Source organism: Macaca mulatta, chromosome X (genome assembly GCF_049350105.2).
Source record: "Macaca mulatta isolate MMU2019108-1 chromosome X, T2T-MMU8v2.0, whole genome shotgun sequence".
Lineage (NCBI taxonomy): Eukaryota > Metazoa > Chordata > Mammalia > Primates > Cercopithecidae > Macaca > Macaca mulatta.
The window spans coordinates 81,853,367-81,874,081 of NC_133426.1; the positions used below are offsets into that span (position 1 = coordinate 81,853,367).

The window sequence follows — 20,715 nt, forward strand, 5'->3', positions numbered from 1 at the left end:
GACTTTTAAGGTGCAGTTTCTTCTGTTTCAGTTCAGCTTCTTCCCTAAAGACACAAGCATGGTCCTTGCACCCTTAGTATATACCAGATGACTTGTGGTGATGTACAGCATTGTTTATAACCTTAATAGCCATTTGTTGATTTTCATATATATTAGAAAGATACTTGTTTTATATTTACCCTAGTGATATAGTTTTCTCTTAAAATAAATTTAAATGAAAACAATAAATTTAAGAAAAATGTTAAGTAAATGCTAGTATTGGTAGAATTCTGATATGGCCTAAAATCTTGAAGATGGCACGAGAATGACTGCCTTTTGGCAAATACCCCCTTAAAGGAATTCAGAGTCAAAAATAGCTCTGTGTTCAGAAACCAACGGTGGTAGTGCTAGTTATTGTTACCTGGGAGAGGGGGAACGATATACAACTTTTTCACTGCTTGCAGCAATATCTTTGCTGTTGAGAAGTCATTGTTGAGCTAAGTGATGTCCCCTGATGCTACCTTGACCTAAAAGAAGACTTTTTGATCTACAGCCTTTGTTCTTCCAGAAAGCTTTTGCATTTTCTCAGACAAAAGTCACAAATTTAGGTGATTTAAAGGCCTCTTTAAAATAATAGAGATAAAAATATTCCTGATATTAAAAAAGCTCAGGGAACTGCTCAACAAAATGCTTTATTTCCTGTAATCACGGAAGCATGACCGCTCTAAAACTTGTAAACCAGCAATAAAATTAGCTTATTCTAGTTTCATTAACCAGCCCTTAACCTGGTTTCATTAACCTCCACTAAGTATGAAATATGAGCATATCAGAAATAAAAACTGTCAGCTTCAGAATAATTATTTTCCTCTTCCTTCCTTTTTGTATTAATAACAGTGACAAACTATACTTTGGCCTTTTCTTGGACTTTCTCTCTGTTTCCCCTAATATTTTTTCTTTCTTTTTTCTTCTTCAAGGTGAGGCAATGGAACAAGGTTTACGAGACTGCTGTCGATCCATACGAATTGGAAAGATCCTGATTCAGAGTGATGAGGAGACACAAAGAGCTAAAGTATATTATGCCAAATTCCCCCCAGACATTTACCGGAGAAAAGTCCTTCTGATGTATCCAATTCTCAGTGAGTGGCTTCCGTTTATTTGTAACCTTTGGTTAGGGTTTAAATTCAACTTAGTGCCTGCCTCCTAGGTACCCTTATATAAAACGCAAAAATAGTTTCTAAATGTGTTTTTCTCAGTTGGGAAAACTGCCCCGGGCAGTTCACTGGAGAGGTTTTATTGCATAATAAGAGAATATACAGTAGTCAGACCTTATTAGCCCCAACAAGCTTCTGTCTTGAATACGTTGAAACAAATGATTTAATGAGGCAAAATATATGGAATTCAGAAAATATATTGAAACATATCTCCTCTTTAGCCTAATGAGTACAGCAGTGATTTTCCTCAATAATTTATTCTCTCTGGAGGTAATATTTTTTCCTGCTCTTCTGTTCTCTTTCTTAAGCTTACTCAGACCACACTTGGCATGGTCTTTAAGGGAGGTGAGAGGGAATATGTTAAATTTGATAGCTCATATGCTAAATGAATTTAGGGCTTGGTATTTGATAACTCAAAAGTGTATGTGTCATGTTCATTATTGAAAATAGCACGGATAAAGAACAAGTACCTTCAAATGAAGTGGTTTCTTATGTTAGATTGCTATATTGCCCTTGCTTCAAAGACATTTTGTGGCCGGGTGCTGTGGCTCACACCTGTAATCCCAGCACTTTGGGAGGTCGAGGTGGAAGGATCGCTTGAGCCCAGGAGTTTATGACCAGCCTGGGCAACATATGCAGACCCCATTTCTGCAATAAATAGAAAAGTAGCTGGGTATGGTGGCATGTGCCTATAGTCCCAGCTACTTGGGAGGCTGAGGTGGGAGGATGGCTTGAACCTGGGAGGTCAAGGCTGCAATGGGCCAAGATCATGCCACTGCACTCCAGCCTGAGTGACAGAGTGAATCCCAGTCTCAAAAAAAAAAAAAAAAAAAAAAAAAAGACTTTTAAAAATTAATGTTCAGGTTGCTAATGCATTTGGTTATCTTTTGATTTCAGGCACTGGAAATACTGTAATTGAAGCTGTAAAGGTTCTTATAGAACATGGAGTTCAACCCAGTGTTATCATCCTACTCAGTCTGTTCTCCACTCCTCATGGTGAGTTCAGCATGAGGCAGTAACTAGGGCTCCAGATAGACCTGAGGTGGGTAAGTATGCGTTTTCTAGCTTCTAATCCGGAGGAAAAGTTTATCTGCTTTCACATTAAATCTGAATCTAATTTTGGTAATTATAACTTGTGTTTGTCATTTCTAAGCTGACTGATAACATTTTATACCATTCTAATGTTCAAATGCAAATGGAGAAGTATGAACTAACGCCATTTAAAAGAATTGCTGTTGTTTTCCTGGTTTGGCCTGCAAATGACTGAAAGGTTCCGGTTTCCCTGAGGCCTGAGAACTGCTCACAAAGAGCAAGAAATATAAGGTTCTAGCTAGCCCTGTAGTCTTACTGAAGTAATCTTTGCAGTATGAAGTGAAGAGCGGAAGTTTTTCAAGTTAGACTTCTGCTCAAAGGGCAGAGAGAACTGTGTGTTCTCCATTTCCTGAAGGAGGTATACCTAACTTAAGATCCTAGTGTTTTTTGCCATACATTATAGAACAATTGAGAATATATTTTAAGAAAATAATTATAGGTGCATGTAGAAATTTAGCTTCTAGGATGTTTATTGTAGAGTTATTTGGTATAAGAAAAAATGTGAAAGTATACAAATGACTCACAATAAGGAAATGGTTAAATAAATAATATATATTCAGAGGATATACTATTATGTAACTGTTAGATCATGTTTTTGGAAAATAGTGAATGGCATCCAAAAATGTACATGGTAAATGTAAAAAAGCAGTATAAAAATAACATTAGAATAGGGTAAAGTGTTATCACCAAGCTTGGAGATGACTAGTACAAATTATGACTATTTTAATTACAAAAATCAGAGTTGGATTTAATATGGAACCTAATAAATCTTTCCTTAGCATGAGAGGCTAGACAGACAATGTTGTTTCAATTTTGGTTTCAAAATGCATACACAATGTTAATAGTGGTTATCTTAGGTTGGTGGGATTTTAAGTGCTTTTCATTTTATTTTTAAGCTTTAAATTGGTATTTTTCAAGTATTCTACAGTGAATTTGTATTTGCTTCATAATTTTTAAAAAGGGCAATGTATGGTTTCTCTAGTCAGGTGTTTTCTCATTTCCAAAATTTCTAAGTCTTAGCCAGTTCTGAAGAGGCTACAGTATATCTAGTTGGGAAAGCTGGTTTCAGTAGGTTATTGATAGGAATTATGGCCTGTTTGATTACTTTGCTGTTTCATAACCAACTATTACTTGTAGTTCAAATGTTGGTGGTAACAAAAGGTGATTTGCTTAATTATCATTTATATATATAACGCAGGTGGCATTGAAAAAATTGAGAGAATCCAATAATTATTAAAATTTTTGCCTTTGAGAATGGAAAAGCACTCGTTTTAGTTCTAATAGTATACATGAGAATGATGTACTATTCTTTTACATTTATAGCTGAAAAATTGTATTCTGTGGCAGGATTTGCTATGGATTTTTAGTTTGACAGGGTAATTAAAATAGTCATAATTTGTATTGGTCATCTCTAAGCTTGCTGATAACATTTTATGTGATTCTAATGCTGTTATTTATACATTTTTTACATTTTTACATTTACCATGTACATTTTTTGATGCCATTCAATATTTTCCAAAAACATGATTTAACAGTTATATCCTTTGAATATATGTTATTTATTTAACCATTTCCTTATTGTGAGTTATTTACATACTTTCACATTTTTTCTTATGCCAAATCACTCTACACTGAACATCCTAGTCCTTGTTTTCTTTCCCTACCTGTTCCTCTCTCGATAAGCTAGAGTCCTAACTTCTAAAAAGCTGGTGTGCTCTGACACATCAGCTTTTTCTGTGAAAAACAAGCATGCTATGAAACACTGCACTTGTTTCATAGTGTTTCAGTTGGGAAACCATTATCTTATATGTGATCCTTTTTAATTTTTTTTTTTTTTTAATAGAGATGGGGTGTTGCCGTGTGGCCCAGGCTGGTCTCAAACTCCTGGCCTTGAGTGATACTTCTGCCTCAGCCTCCTAAAGCTCTGGGATTACAGGTTTGAGCCACTGTGCCTGGCCTGTGATCTTCGTTTTAAAAAGGACTGTATTCACTCTATTACAGTCACCTTTAAAATAAAACAAAATAAAAAATACTCTTCAGGGGGAAATTTCTGTAACTGAATAACTATATTTTTCAACTTGAGTATAAAATAATAATTCTAAGAATGTATTAGTGAGATGGAGGAGGCATAGTCTTGATTACTGTCAAAGCTTTTCAGACTTTATAAAAAGGAAGAGATTAACCAAGTCTGATTAGGTATTCAAAGATCATTGCTCTCTGTCTTCTGTCAATTTTAGACCTAGTGGCAATAACTACAAAATTCCTGAATTACAATTGGTGTTACCAAAACATCCTACCATAATAACTTTTTTTTTTTTTTTGAAGGTGCCAAATCAATCATTCAGGAGTTTCCAGAGATCACAATTTTAACTACTGAAGTTCATCCTGTTGCACCTACACATTTTGGACAGAAATACTTTGGAACAGACTAAGTTATTTAAGTAAAATAATCATCTTGTGTAATAGTACAATCATGTTTTGATTTTCTATTTGTTTTACTGATTCAATTGAGAGGCAGAGAAGAATGTGTTAAAATGCCTTTTAGTTTTGGAAGTGCGTATATTTGAGGTTATATCTCATTTAGTTATTTGTTTACTGTTGGTACCAAATTCAACAATGAAGTACATGCAACTCTTACAAAACATAAATTTTAATAATATTCTAATGCAAATTACTGAATCCTCAGTGCATTAAAATTATTTCGTAATTTATGAGCCTCTTAGTTTGGAGGTTGCTTGAAGCCACAAATAAAACTCAAATGAGAGTCAGTTCTTTGTCCCACTGTAGTTTGCATTTTCTTTAGTTTGGTTTTAGCTCTAGTAAGGCTTCATATATGTGGCTATTGCCACATTCCTGTACTGTTTTCTTTCGGATACTGGACATGCTAGTAACTTGGAGAGGAGAATAAAAGAATGTCTCCTGGAATTTTACATTCCCATTAATGTCCTCATTCAATTGGCAGACCTAGGATGTATGGTTAACTCTCAGGCCATTATGTTCTTCATGGCTCATTTCCCAAACTGCATTGTTGGTAGGTGCCTTGCTAAGCTGTAATGCAGTGAAGAAGATGGTGGGGCATTTTCAGTAATTGGAACTGTAATATTAATTTACAAGATTGAATCGGGGATGTCTGGAAGCTGACAAGGGAGAGCCAAGTACTGTTAATGCCATCAATCCTCTAGGAAGGAATTGGTGGTTTTTCTGAAGTGTGGGAGAAAGGGTGGTTTCTTGCTGGATTTCATGGCCAGTAAGTAAATTTAAATGCTTCATTTTTAATTTGGATGTTTCTGCTAGAGACCTTTGATTTGGAAATTAGTTATTTTGCATGTTTGTCAACTGTAGATGTATTAAAATAGAAAAAAAAAACCATGCTTTTTATAAAAACGCCTAAGTTTTGTATATGTTCATCTTTAGGCTTCTGAAAGGAGAGAAACCATTTTGGAAATCAATGTTGGTGTTCTGAAATCTGCTTGTAAAACTCTGATCTCATTTTATATTGATATTAAAACATTTTAACAGTGTTGGCTAGCTGATTACTTGATTAATTATACTCCCATGGCCCTATAGGCAGCTGTTGTGGGCCTCTGTTCAAGAGCACAGAAAAGAGCAGAAGGAAATGTCTTAGAAAGAACCAAAGCTGATGAAATCAGCAAAGATTGGGGAGAGGAAGGAAGCCTAGTGTAGACTGGATTATATTTTTCCTTTGGAGACTAGAATACTAGAAGAACTTCAGTATGTTTTTCCCTTTATTTTTGAAGACTGTCATGTAATACATTGAGATTAATAGATTACTCATATTATAGTTCTTCCATGGCAAATGTTGCTTTCAAGTTGTTATTGAAATTCTCATCTATACTCGTCAGTTAACTGTCTTGATACAGTGTGGATTTTGTTTACTCCTGACTAACAGAAGTTATAACTAAAGCCCATTAAAGCCAGAATTTCTATCTCCCTCTCCCAGCACAGATGTGAACCAGCAAATTTAGATGGAGAACAGATATGCTTGAGATTGGTGCATCAAACTAGTTGAAAAGATGACACCTACCACTATAGGAGTTAATGCTTCTAAATTAGTGCTTATTTTAGGGCTTCAGTATTTCATTTGAGGTGACTTTCCAAAACAGCAGACAAATTTACATTCAAGTGTAGATATAAAACCATATTTTAAGCAAATTATTTTTGTATTACCAGCCATTTAGATTTAACATGTCTTTGTTCCTTGATTGATATTTAGTTGACTACATTTGGTTCCCACATGAAGAGCCTAGAATGAATAGTAGGAAGTATTCAATGAGGTCATAGTCCCCCCTGATGTTTGTCTTCTATCCCTTTCTAGATTTCAAGAAAATTATACCTATGGCTTTTGAAGTTTGTGTCTTTTTAGCAAATGAGGCATTATTTGTAGGGTTAATCACTTGCAGGACTCTTTGAGCATGGGACATTTTTAAGTATTCTAAATTTAACACAAGATTAACAGACTATTCAAAACAAGATTGTTTTTAAGTGATATGAACTTCAGAGCAGTATAAACTGTGTATATTCCTTACTGAAGAACACACCCTAGCACAATAAAAACAACACTCCAATAGTATATGCAGTGGTTCTCAAAACTTGAATGTGCATCAGAATCACCTAGAGGGCCACAGATTGCTGGGCTCCACCCTTAGAGTTTCTGATTCAGTAGGTCTTAGTTAGGGTCCAAGGATTTGCATTTCTAACAAGTTCCCATGAGATGCTAATATTGTTTTGGAGACCACATTTTGATTTAAGATATTTCTTTCATAATAGAAGCATTTAATGTTACAAGTTTTCCTATAAATATTGATTTAGCTGTACCTCACAAATTTTGATATAGTATGTTTCATTTTCATTTATATAAAAATAATTGCTCATTTTTCTTTTCATTTCTTCTTTGACCCAGGGTTATTTAGAAACATGTCATTTAATTTCCAAATATGGGATTTTCCAGATTTCTTTCTGTTACTGCTTCCTAATTTAATCCCATTGTGGTGACAGAATATACTTCTTATTATTTGAATCCTTTTAAATTTATGGAGACTTGTTTTATGGCCCAGAATATAGTCTCTTTTGGTAAATCTTCCATGCGTGGTTGAAAACTATGTTTTATCCTGCCGTTTTTGGATAGAGTGTTCTATGTCAATTAGGTTAAGTTGGTTGATAGTGTTCAAGTCTTCTACTTTACTGATTTTCTGTTTTTTTGTCTGCTCCTTCTGAGGCAACTTTACTATTTTCTGTCTACTTATTCTATCAATTGTTGGGAGAGGATTGATGAAATCTCTGACTAAAATTTATATTTGTTTGTTTCTCCTTTCAGTTCTATCAGTTTTTGCTTTATGTATTTTGAAGCTTTGTTGTTAGGAGTGTAAACTTTTAGGATTGTTATGTTCTCTTGATAAGTTGACTCTTTATCATGAAATATTCCCTTTTATCCCTGTTATTATTCTTCCGAAATCTGCTTTGGCTGATGTTAATATAAATATTCTGGCTTTCTTTTGAATAATATTAACATGGCATATCTTTTTCCATCCTTTTACTTTTCTTTTCTTTTTTTTTTTTTTTGAGATGGAGTCTCATTCACTCTGTCACCCACGCTGGAGTGCAATGGTGTGATCTTGGCTCACTGCAACCTCTGCCTCCTGGGTTCAAGTGATGCTCCTGCCTCAGCCTCCCAAGTAGTTGGGACTACAGACATGTACCACCATGCCTGGCTACTTTGTGTATTCTTAGTAGAGATGAGGTTTCACCATGTTGGCCAGGCTGGACTCGAACTCCTGACCTCAAGTGATCTGTCCACCGCAACTTTTCAAAGTGCTGGCATTACAGGTGTGAGCCACCATGCCTGGCCTCATCCTTTTACTTTTAACTTATGTGTGGGGCTTTTTGAGACATGGTCTCATTCCATCATCCCGGCCAGAATGCAATGTCATGATCATAGCTCACTGTAACCTTGAACTCCTAGGCTAAAGTGATCCTCCTGCCCCAGCCTCCCAAGTAGCCAGGACTACAGGCATGCATCACTACACCTGGCTAATTTTTAATTTTTTTGTAGAGATGGGGTCTTTCTATGTTGCCCAGGCTGTTCTTGAACTCCTGGCATCAAGGGATCCTCCCACCTTAGCCTCCCAAAGCCATGAGATTACATGTTTGAGCCATCACACCCAGCCCTATTTGTGTTTTTATATATTTTTCAAATTAAACATTTCAAAATTTTATTTCTAGAGACAGAGTCTTGCAATATTGCCCATGTTGGACTTCAACTCCTATTTCCTGAGTAGCCTGGGATGACAAGCATGTGCCACCACACCTGAATTGTTTTTATATTTAATCTGGGTTTCTTATAGGTAACCTAGAGTTGGGTCTTGTGTTTTTTTGTTTTTTTGTTTTTTTTTCCAATTTGATGGTCTCTGCCTTCTAATCAGGATGTTTAGACCATTTTTATTTAATTTGATTATTGATATGATTAGTTTAAAATCTACCATCTTGCTATTTGCGTTCTATTTGTTCTTTATTCACTTTTTCCTCTTTTTCTACCTTCTTTTGCATTGTTATTTATTATTCCATTTTATCTCTTTGGATTATATTAGATACAATGCTTTGTTCTTTTAGTGGTTCCTTTAGGGTTTATAGTATATAACTTTAATTTATCACAGCCCACTTCAAGTGTAAGATAAGAACTTAATGTACTTCTATTCCTCCACTCAAGTCTTTTTCCTATTATTGTCATATGTTTTACTTCTACACGTGTTAAACCTTATAATACATTGTGGGATTTTGTTTGTTTTCAATACTTTTAAAGTGATATAATAAAAAGAAATAAGAAAAAAGGTCTTTTCATTTTATATTTTTTAAAATATACTTTAAGTTCTAGGATACATGTGCAGAACGTGCAGGTTTATTACATAGGTATACACGTGCCATGGTGGATTGCTGCACCCATCAACCTGTCATCTAGGTTTTAAGCCCCACATGTATTAGGCATTTGTCCTAAAACTATCCTTTCCCTTGCTCCCCATGCCCCAACAGGCCCAGTGTGTGATGATACCCTCCCTATGTCCATGTGTTCTCATCTTTTAACTCCCACTTATGAGTGATAACGTGTGGTGTCTGGTTTTCTATTCCTGTGTCAGTTTGCTGAGAATGATGGCTTCTAGCTTCATCCATGTCCCTGCAAAGGACACGAACTCATTCTTTTTTATGGCTGCAGAGTATTCCATGGTATATATGTGCCACATTTTCTTTATCCAGTCTATCATTGATGGGCATTTGGGTTGGTTCCAAGTCTTTGCTATTGTAAACAGTGCTGTAATAAACATACGTGTGCATGTGTCTTTATAGTAGAATGAGTTATAATCCTTTGGGTATATACCCAGTAATGGGATTGCTGGGTCAAATGGTATTTCTGGTTCTAGATCCTTGAGGAATCACCACACTGTCTTTCACAATGGTTGAACTAATTTATACTCCCACCAACAGTGTAAAAGCGTTCCTATTTCTCCACATCCTCTCCAGCATTTGTTGTTTCCTGACTTTTTAATGATTGCCATTCTAATTGGTGTGAGATAGTATCACATTGTGGTTTTGATTTGCATTTCTGTAATGACCAGTGATGATGAGCTTTTTTCCCAATGTTTGCTGGCTGCATAAATGTCTTCTTTTGAGAAGGGTCTGTTAATATCCTTTGCCCACTTTTTCATGGGGCTATTTTTTTTTCTTGTAAATTTGTTTAAGTTCCTTGTAGATTCTGGATATTAGACATTTGACAGATAGATAGATTGCAAAAATTTTTGCCCATTCGAAAGATAGCCTGTTCACTCTAATGACAGTTTTTTTTTTTTTTTTGTTTCTTTTGCTGTGCAGAAGCTCTTTAGTTGAATTAGATCCCATTTGCCAATTTTGGCTTTTGTTGCCATTGCTTTTGGTGTTTTAGTCATGAAGTCCTTGCCCATGCCTATGTCCTGAATGGTATTATCTAGGTTTTCTTCTAGAGTTTTTATGGTTTTAGGTCTTACATTTTAGTCTTTGATCCATCTTGAGTTAATTTTTATATAAGGTGTAAGGAATGGGTCCAGTTTCAGTTTTCTGCATATGGCTAGCCAGTTTTCCTAACACCATTTATTAAATAGGGAATCCATTCCCCGTTGCTTATTTTTGTCAGGTTCGTCAAAGATCTGATGGTTGTAGATGTGTGGTATTATTTCTGAGGACTCTGTTCTGTTCCATTGGTCTATATGTCTGTTTTGCTACCAGTACCATGCTGTTTTGGTTACTGTAGCCTTGTAGAATAGTTTGAAGTCAGGTAGGGTGATGCTTCCAGCTTTGTTCTTTTTGGTTAGGATTGTCTTGGCTATACAGGCTCTTTTTTGGTTCACATGAAATTTAGTTTTTTCTAATTCTGTGAAGAAAGTCAATGGTAGCTCGATGGGGAGAGCATTGAATCTATAAATTACTTTGGGTAGTATGGCCATTTTCACGATATTGATTCTTCCTATCCATGAGCATGGAATGTTCTTCCATTTGTTTGTGTCCTCTCTTATTTCCATGAGCAGTGGTTTGTAGTTCTCCTTGAGGAAGTCCTCTACGTCCCATTAAGTTATATTCTTTTATTCTCTTTGTAGCAATAGTGAATGGGAGTTCACTCATGATTTGGCTCTCTGTTTGTCTGTTATTGGTGTACAGGAATGCTTGTGATTTTTGTACATTGATTTTGTATCCTGAGACTTTGCTGAAGTTGCTTATCAGGTTAAGGAGTTTTTGGGCTGAGACGATGGGATTTTCTAAATACACAATCATGTCATCTGCAAACAGAAACAATTTGACTTCCTGTGTTCCTATTTGAATACCCTTTATTTCTTTCTCCTGCCTGATTGCCCTGGCCAGAACTTCCAATACGATGTTGAATAGGAGTGGTGAGAGAGGGCATCCCTGTCTTGTGCCAGTTTTCAAAGGGAATGCTTCCAGTTTTTGCCCATTCACTATGATATTGGCTGTGGGTTTGTCATAAATGGCTCTTATTATTTTGAGATACGTTCCATCAATACCGAATTTATTGAGAGTTTTTAGCATGAAGGGCTGTTGAATTTTGTCAGAGGCCTTTTCTGCATCTATTGAGATAATCATGTGGTTTTTTTCTTTGGTTCTGTTAATATGCTGGATTACGTTTATTGATTTGTGTGTGTTGAACCAGCCTTGCATCCGAGGGATGAAGCCCACTTGATCATGGTGGATAAACTTTTTGATGTGCTGCTGGATTCAGTTTGCCAGTATTTTATTGAGGATTTTTGCATCGATGTTCATCAGGGATATTGGTCTAAAATTCTCTTTTTTGGTTGTGTCTCTGCCAGGCTTTGGTATCAGGATGATGTTGGCCTCATAAAATGAGTTAGGGAGGATTCCCTCTTTTTCTATTGATTGCAATAGTTTCAGAAGAAATGGTACCAGCTTTTCCTTGTACCTCTGGTAGAATTCGGCTATTAATCCGTCTAGTCCTGGACTTTTTTTGGTTGGTAGGCTATTAATTGTTGCCTCAATTTCAGAGCCTATTATTGGTCTATACAGGGATTCCACTTCTTCCTGGTTTAGTCTTGGGAGGGTGTATATGGCTGGGAATTTATCCATTTCTTGTAGATTTTCTAGTTTATTTGCGTAGAGGTGTTTACAGTATTCTCTGATGGTAGTTTGTATTTCTGTGGGATTGGTGGTGATATCCCCTTTATCATTTTTTATTGTGTCTATTTGATTCTTCTCTCTTTTCTCCTTTATTAGTCTTACTAGCAGTCTATCAATTGTGTTGATCTTTTCAAAACCCAGCTCCTGGATGCGTTGAGTTTTTGAAGAGTTTTTTGTGTCTCTATCTCCTTCAGTTTTTCTCTGATCTTGGTTATTTCTTGCCTTCTGCTAGCTTTTGAATGTGTTTGCTCTTGCTCCTCTAGTTCTTTTAAAAACCAGCTCCTGGATACATTGATTTTTTTGAACAGTTTTTTGTGTGTCCATCTTCTTCAGTTCTGCTCTGATCTTAGTTATTTCTTGTCTTTTGCTAGGTTTTGAATTAGTTTGCTCTTGCTTCTCTAGGTCTTTTTATTGTGATGTTAGGGTGTCGATTGTAGGTCTTTTCTGCTTTCTCCTGTGGGCATTTACTGCTATATATTTCCCTCTAAACACTGCTTTAGCTGTATCCCAGGGATTCTGGTACGTTGTGTCTTTGTTCTCATTGGTTTCAAGGAACTTATTTATTTCTGCCTTAATTTCGTTATTTTCCCAGTAGCCATTTAGTATCAGGTCGTTCCGTTTCTATGTACTTGTGTGGTTTTTAGTGATTTTTTTTTTTTTTGAGATGGAGTCTCGCTCTGTTGCCCAGACTAGAGTACAGTGGTGTGATCTTGGCTCACTGCAAGCTCCGCCTCCCAGTTCATGCCATTCTCGTGCCTCAGCCTCCCGAGTAGAGTAGTTGGGACTACAGGTGCCTGCCACCATGACTGGTTAATTTTTTTGTATGTTTGGTAGGGACGGGGTTTCACCTTGTTAGCCAGGATGGACATGATCTCCTGACCTCATGATCCGCCCGCCTCGGCCTCCCAAAGTGCTGTTGAGTGATCTTCTTAATCCTGAATTCTTATTTGATTGCACTGTGGTCTGGAGAGGCTGGTTTTTATGATTTTTGTTCTTTTGCATTTGCTGAGGAGTGTTTTACTTCCAATTATGTGGTCAATTTTAGAATAAGTGCTATGTGGTGCTGAGAAGAATGTTTATTCTGTTGATTTGGGGGTGGAGAGTTCTGTAGATGTCTATTAGGTCTGCTTGGTGCCCAGCTGAGTTCAAGTCCTGAATATCCTTGTTAATTTTCTGTCTCGTGATCTGTCTAATATTGACAGTGGTGTGTTAAAGTCTCCCACTATTATTGTGTGGGAGTCTAGGTCTCTTTGTAGGTCTCAAAGAACTTGCTTTATGAATCTGGGTGCTCCTGTATTGGGAGCATATACATTTAGAATCGTTAACTCTTCTTGTTGCATTGATCTCTTTACCATTAGGTAATGTCCTTCTTTGTCTTTTTTGATCTGTGTTGGTTTAAAGTCCGTTTTATCAGAGACTAGGTTTGTAACCCCCCCCTGCTTTTTAATTTTTTTTGCTTTCCATTTGCTTCATAAATATTCCTGTATCCCTTTATTTTGAATCTATGTGTGTCTCTGCATGTGAGATGGGTGTCCTGAATACAGCACACCAATGAGTCTTGACTGTTTATCCAATTTGCCTGTCTGTGTCTTTCATTTGGGGCATTTAACCCATTTACATAAGGTCAATATTGTTATATGTGAATTTGATCCCGTCATCATGATGCTAGCTGGTTATTTTGCACATTACTTGATGCAGTTTCTTCATAGTGTCGTTTTTCTTTGTATTTTGGTATGTTTTTGCAGTGGCTGGTACCAGTTTTTCCTTTCTATATTTAGTATTTCCTTTGGGATCTCTTGTAAAGCAGGCCTGGTGGTGACAAAATCCCTCAGCATTTGCTTGTCTGGAAAGGATATTATTTCTCATTTGCTTGTGAAGCTTAGTTTGGCTGGATATGAAATTCTGGGTTGAAATTCTTTTCTTTAAGAATGTTGAATATTGGCCCCCACACTCTTCTGGCTTGTAGGGTTTCTGCAGAGACATCCATTATAAGTCTGATGGCCTTCCCTTTGTAGGTAATCTGACCTTTCTAACTGGTTGCCCTTAACATTTTTTTCTTCATTTCTACCTTGGTGCATCTGACGATTATGTTTTGGGATTGCACTTCTCGAAGAGTGTCTTAGTTGTGTTATCTGTATTTCCTGAATTTGAATGTTGGCCTGTCTTGCTAGATTTGGATCATTCTCCTGGATATTATTATGAAGTGTGTTTTCCAACTTGGTTCCATTCTCCCCCTCATTTTCAGGTACACCAATCAATCATAGGTTTGGTCTTTTCACATAGTCCCATATTTCTTTGAGGCTTTGTTTGTTCCTTTTCATTATTTTTTTTCTCTAATCTTGTCTTCACGCTTTATTTCATTAAGTTGATCTTCAATCTTTGATATCCTTTCTTTCGCTTGATCGATTTGGCTATTGATACTTGTGTATGCTTCACGAAGTTCTTGTAATGTGTTTTTCAGCTCCATCAGATCATTTTTGTTTTTCTCTAAACTGGTTATTCTAGTAGCAGTTCCTGTAACTTTTTATCAAGGTTCTTAGCTTCCTTGCATTGGGTTAGAACATCCTCCTTTAGCTGCAATAGTTTGTTATTATCAACCTTCTCAAGTCTACTTCTGTCAGTTCATCAAACTCATTCTCCATCCAGTTTTGTGCCCTTGTGCATGGAGTTGTGATCCTTTGGAGGAGAAGAGGCATTCCAGTTTTTGGAATTTTCAGCAGTTTTGTGCTGTTTTTTCTCATCTTGTTGGATGTATGTACCTTTGATCTTTGATACTGATGACCTTTGGATGAGGTTTTTGCGTGGGTGTCCTTTTTTTGATGTTTATGTTATTGCTTACTGTTTGCTATTTTTCCTTCTAACCGTCACACCCCTCTTCTGCAGATCTGCTGGAGTTTGCTGGAGGTCCATTCCAGACCCTGTTTGCCTGGGTATCACCAGCAGAGGCTGCAGAACAGCAAAGATTGTTCCCTGCTTTTTTTTTTTTTCTGGAAGCTTCATCCCAGTGGGGCACCTGCCAGATGCCAGTCAGAGCGTTCCTGTGTGAGGTGTCTGTAGACCCCTGCTGGGAGGTATCTCCCAGTCAGGAGACATGAAGGTCAGGGGCCCACTTGAGGGGCAGTCTATCCCTTTGCAGAGCTCGAGCACTGTGCTGGGAGATCTGCTATTCTGTTCAGAGCTGGCAGGCAGGAGCATTTAGTCTGTTGATGCTGTGCCAACAGCCGCCCCTTCCCCTAGGTGCTCTGTCCCAGGGAGATGGGAATTTTATCTATAAGCCCCTGACTGGGGCTGCTGCCTTTCTTTTAGACATGCTCTGCCCAGTGAGGAGGAATCTAGAGAGGCAGTTTGGCCACAGTGAGTTTGCCGCGCTGTGGTAGCTTCCACCCATTCCGAACTTCCTGGCAGCTTCATTTACACTATGAGGGAAAACAGCCTATTCAAGCCTCAGTAATGATTAACTCCCTTCTCCTCACCAAGCTCAAGTGCTCCAGGTTGAGTTCAGACTGCCCTGCTGGCAGCGAGAATTTCAAGTCTGTGGGTCTTAGCTTGCTGGGCTTCATGGAGGTGGGACCTGCTAAGCAAGACCACGTGGCTCCCTGACTTCAGCCCTCTTTCCAGGGGAGTGAATGGTTCTGTCTCCCTGGGCTTCCAGGTGCCACTGGGGTATAAAATAAAACTCCTGCAGCTAGCTCGGTGTCTTCCCAAACAGCTGTCCAGTTTTGTGGTTACAACTCAGGGCCCCGGTGGTGTGGGGACACGAGGGAATCTCCTTGTTTGTGGGTTGCAAAAACCGTGAGAAAAGTGTAGTTATCTGGACCAGATAGCACAATTTCTCACGGCTTCCCTTAAGGGAAGGTTCGTGGCCCCTTGCACTTCCCAGGTGAGGCAACGCTCCACCCTGCCTCTGCTTGCCCTCCGTGGGCTGTACCCACTGTCTAACCAGTCCCAATGAGATGAACCAGATACCTCAGTTGGAAATGCAGAAATCACCCACCTTCTGTGTTGTACTCACTGGGAGCTGCAGACCAGAGCTGTTCCTATTGAGTCATTTTGCTAGATCTCAAAAGCTCTTTTTTATTTACCTACATATTTACCACTTTTGGTGTTTTCTGTTTGTGTAGATTTAGATTTCCATTAGGTATTATTTTTCTTACACCTGAAGGACTTCTTATTTCTTGTAGTGCACATCTCCCAGTAATGAATTATTTCAGCTTTTGTGTGTCTGAAAAGTTGCAAAAGTTCACCTATACTTTTGAAAGACATTTCACTGTTACAGAATCCTAGGTTGGCAGCATTTTTTCTTTCAGTACTTTAAAAATGTTTCTTCACTGTCTTTATTGGATTTCTTTGATGAGAAATCTGCTGTTATTCTTCCATTTGTACTTAATATAATTACTGACTACGTAGGATTTACATCTGCCATTTTGCTATTTGTTTTCTATATGTCTTTTATTTCCATTACTGCCTTGTTTTATGTTATTTAGATTATTTTCTGTTGTACCTGTTTTGGAGATCCCCAAGACCAACTCTAGGACTCATAGTACCCAGAAGTCATTATATTCATGGTTATAGCTTATTACAGCAAAAAGATGCAAGGCAATATCAGCACAGGGAATAGGCAAATGTGGCACAGTCTGGAGGAAACCAGGCAGGTGCAAGCTTCCAAGAGTACTTTTCCAGTGGAATTGTATAGGATTCATTTAATTCCTCTATCTACAATTTGCAGGAACACGTGTGAAGTGTGGTTTACCTGAGAGCTCATTTTAGCCTAATATTCAAGTTTTTTTAGTGGGGTTTGGTCACATAGGCACACAGTGCCTGCATGGTTGACTCCAGTTACCAAAACAGACCACCAGAAAGAAAACAGGTGTTCCCCATAAGTCACATTATTTTCAGACTATGTTTTTTTAAAAAAAATTTTTTTTTAGTTTGAATATATTTTGGTGTACAAGTCATTGCTGGTTACATGGATAAATTGTATAGTGTTGAAGTCTGAGATTTTAGTAAACCCATCATTCGAGTAGTGTACATTGTACTGAATATGTAGTTTTTTAAAATCCCTTACTCCCCTTCCACCTTTCCCCTTCTGAGTCTCCAAAGTCCATTATTCTACTGTGTATGCCTTTGCATACCCATAGCTTAGCTCCCACTTATAACTGAGAACATACAGTTTTGGGTTTTCTATTCCTGAGTTATTTCACTTAGAATAATGGCCTCTGGCTCCATTCAAGTTGCTGCAACAGACATTATTTCATTCTTTTTTATGGCTGAGTAGTATTCCATGGTGTTGTATATGTAACACTTTTTTTTTTTGAGACAGGGTCTCACTCTTGCCCAGGCTGGAGTGCATGGCATGATCAGGCCTCACTGCAGCCACTATCCCCCATAAAGTGATCATCCTGCCTCAGCCCCCAGAGTAGCATGCGCCTCACACCTGGCTAATTTTTTTTTTTTTTTTTTTTTTTTGGAATTTTAGTAGAAATGAGGTCTCACTGTGTTGCCTAGGCTAGTCTTGAACTCCTGGACTCAAGTGATCCTCCCACCTTGCCCTTCAAAAGTTCTGGGATTACAGATATGAGCCACTGCACCTAGCCTACTACATTTTCTTGATCCACTCATTGGTGGATGGACATTCAGGTTGGTTCCATAGTTTTGCAGTTGTGAATTTTGCTACAATAAACATATGCATACAAGTGTATTTTTGATATAATTAATTCTTTTTCTTTGGGTAGATACGCAGTAGTGGGATCGCTTCACTGAATGGTAGATCTACTACTTTTAGTTCTTTAAGAAATCTCGGCTTTTTTCCGAGGAAGCTGGTGTTGCCGAGATTGCCAAAATGCTTTGGAGTTTTTAACTGAATCTAAGAAAAGTCCAAAATAGATTTGAGACTGTAAAAACAGAAACTGCAGCAAGGGGGATTCAGTGCCAATGCATCAACAAAAAAGACAGCCAGAGTTAGTGGAAGGAAATCTTTCTGTTTTCGTGTTCCCCATGGAGCTCATATTTTATGCAGATGATCAGTCAACACATAAGCAAGTGTTGACACTGTACAATCCCTATGAGTTTGCCTTAAAGTTCAAAGTTTTGTGTACTACTCCAAATAAGTATGTTGTCGTTGATGCTGCAGATGCAGTAAAGCCTCAGTGTTGTGTGGATATTGTGATTCGTCATAGAGATGTTCGATCCTGTCACTATGGTGTAATAGACAAATTTCGTCTTCAAGTTTCTGAGCAAAGCCAGAGGAAGGCTTTGGGAAGAAAAGAGGTTGTTGCTACTCTTCTCCCATCAGCAAAAGAACAACAAAAGGAAGAAGAGGAAAAAAGAATAAAGGAACATTTAACTGAAAGTTTATTTTTTGAGCAGTCATTTCAACCAGAAAACAGAGCTGTCTCCTCAGGACCTAGTTTACTAACTGTCTTCCTGGGAGTGGTGTGCATTGCAGCCCTGATGCTGCCTACAATGGGGGATGTGGAATCGCTGGTGCCTCTCTACCTCCACTTAAGTGTGAATCAAAAATTAGTGGCTGCTTATATCGTAGGTCTTATCACAATGGCCATACTTAGAACATGAGCAAGGATTTCAGTTGACTTCTGAAGTAACTCTATCTTGAAAATATGAATGTGGACTGCCTTTTATCTCTATTTCACTCCATTAACATGCTACAAACTATTGAATGATTTCAAGTAATTGCAGATGTATAATATATATTTTAAATTATAATTTAATTTGAAGGACTGCAGAACATTATTTTACAGACAGCAAGGATGCTTCTGAGTGACACCTAGGAAATTATTTGAAGAAATTCTTTTTATACCTATACCTGTTGTGCAAGAGACTTTAAAACATTTGTTATTTGCTCACCTTTTTTTTCCAGTTCACTTTGATTGCTAGGGGTCATGTATGCTTCAAAGTTACAGGACTAAAAGAGCAAAGTGACCGGCTTAAAACTAAAATGACATTTATTCCCTAGCTACAAACATCAGCATTATTATGTTAATCATACCTTACCCTCTATCATTATAAGCGGTTGCCATGGTGTTTCTAAAAGTAAGTGTTTTACCATTTATGTGTAGAGGGGAACAAAGCATAAAGTACTAAGGGATCATGCTTATCCTAGGGTCTCACAGAAGACAGGACATATTAATTTTGTGAATTACAGAATGGGTTGTGGTCCAGACACCAAGAATCATAGGGGTTTTTTAAAGAAACCTAATGGAAGTAGGGTGACCTCTCTCTTTGGCCTAAGAGTTCTAAAGGAAGGTAGGCATCTGTTTAATTAGTTGGTTCACCCTGGCTTTACCTCTGGTTAATGCTTTGTGTTAACAAGAAGGAAAAATCACTTTATCTTTTCTTCTAAGCCCCTTCCCCGCCTGACTTGCCCAGACTGGGATTACCAGATACCAGGTGATTTATGTGGAGATGATTTTTCACCTTTAAACTCTAAGCCAAGTGTAGGAAACTCTTCATAGCTGTGTCGATTTTATATCAGTCACTGAGAATTTTTTTTAAGTTTTTATTTATTATTAAGACAACTTTGCCAAAAAAAAATCCCCTAAGCACAACTATTTACATTTCTTTATAGCCTCTTCTGATGTCTAACACATATATGCAGTTTTAACTGTTACTGTCACAGTAACTGATCTTTTGTCTAACGATTTTTACCTGAAAGCACAATGCATTAAGAGTCTCTTGAAAATCATCTTTCAGATCTTTTTACAGAATGAATTTATGCACTGCTACAAACACAAATGTATGCCTGAGGTTGGTTTTTGCAGAAAATAGTCTCCGCTTCTAAAAACTTCTATGTCTAGTCTTCCATAGGAAATCCTCACTGTTTAACCATGTGAGGAGCCTAAGTCATTAAACGGATCATATCTGTACATTGTGTAATGAATGAAAAGCACATAAATGTAATCTACTTTGAACTTTGTAAAAATTATGTGTGGAGGCTATTCTTATTTATCCATCTCAAGTCCTGTGTGTGCACGTGTGCACAAGTGCACATACGTTATGTATGTGTGTATAATAACACATTGTAAAGAACAGAAATTACTTTAAAAAATAAACAGAAATGGAGACCTGAAAAAAAAAAAAAAAAGAAATCTCCATACTATTTTCCATAGAGGTTGTACTAATTTACATTGTGACCAGCAGTGTTTAAGCATTCCCTCTTCACCACATCCACATCCACATCTGTTATTTTTTTGACGTTTTAATAATGGCCTTTCCTGTAGGGGTAAGGTGGTATCAGATTGTGGTTTTAATTTGCTTTTTCCTGATGATTAGTGATGTTGAGTATTTTTTCTTGTTTGTTCGCCATTTGTATATCTTCTTTTGAAAAATGTCTATTCATGTCATATGCCCACTTTTTGATGGGACTTTTTTTTTGCTGATTTGTTTGAGTTCCTTGTATATTCTGGATATTGGACCTTTGTTGGATGCATAGTTTGCAAATATTTTCTTTCATTCTGTTCATTGTCTGTGTACTCTATTTCTTTTGTTGTGCAGAAACTTTAATTAGGTCCCATTTATTTATTTTTGTTTTTGTTGCATTTTCTTTTGAGGTCATATTTGTTGGGAACAGGCTGCAAAATCTGGCCATAAACTGGCCCCAAAACTGGCCATAAGCAAAATCTCTGCAGCACTGTGACATGCTCGTGATGGCCTTGACACCCACGCTGGAAGGTTGTCAGTTTACTGGAATGAGGGCAAGGAACACCTGGCCCACCCAGGGCAGAAAACC

General features: G+C 37.4%; 3 protein-coding genes across 10 annotated transcripts in view; 2 read left to right on the forward strand and 1 right to left on the reverse strand.

Annotated features, from left to right (window-relative positions):
* UPRT (uracil phosphoribosyltransferase homolog) overlaps positions 1-6,044 on the forward strand; it is a 135,446-nt gene extending 129,402 nt beyond the window's left edge. For 3 of the 6 annotated variants that reach the window (XM_077987739.1, XM_077987737.1, XM_077987738.1), the window contains 3 exons: positions 954-1,115; positions 2,088-2,186; positions 4,608-5,803. In XM_077987739.1, the coding sequence (XP_077843865.1) occupies positions 954-1,115; positions 2,088-2,186; positions 4,608-4,714 (368 nt within the window). In that variant the 3' untranslated portion in view covers positions 4,715-5,803. 6 annotated transcript variants of the gene reach the window in all.
* Positions 1-20,715, reverse strand: part of ZDHHC15 (zinc finger DHHC-type palmitoyltransferase 15) — a 290,771-nt gene that overhangs the window by 72,678 nt on the left and 197,378 nt on the right. The window lies entirely within an intron of this gene.
* On the forward strand, positions 17,413-18,683 carry LOC144338764 (motile sperm domain-containing protein 1-like). Of its 2 annotated transcripts, XM_077989453.1 has the most exons (2): positions 17,413-18,346; positions 18,509-18,683. In XM_077989453.1, exons 1-2 carry the CDS (start codon positions 17,901-17,903, stop codon positions 18,540-18,542), a joined length of 480 nt encoding a protein of 159 aa, XP_077845579.1. In that variant the 5' UTR covers positions 17,413-17,900; the 3' UTR covers positions 18,543-18,683. The 2 variants fall into 2 exon arrangements, with proteins under 2 accessions (XP_077845579.1, XP_077845578.1); XM_077989452.1 differs by having other exon boundaries at positions 17,413-18,683.

Bases quoted from the DNA above. Each gene is read 5' to 3' on its own strand.
- LOC144338764 (XM_077989452.1), top strand. From the start codon at position 17,901: ATGCATCAACAAAAAAGACAGCCAGAGTTAGTGGAAGGAAATCTTTCT.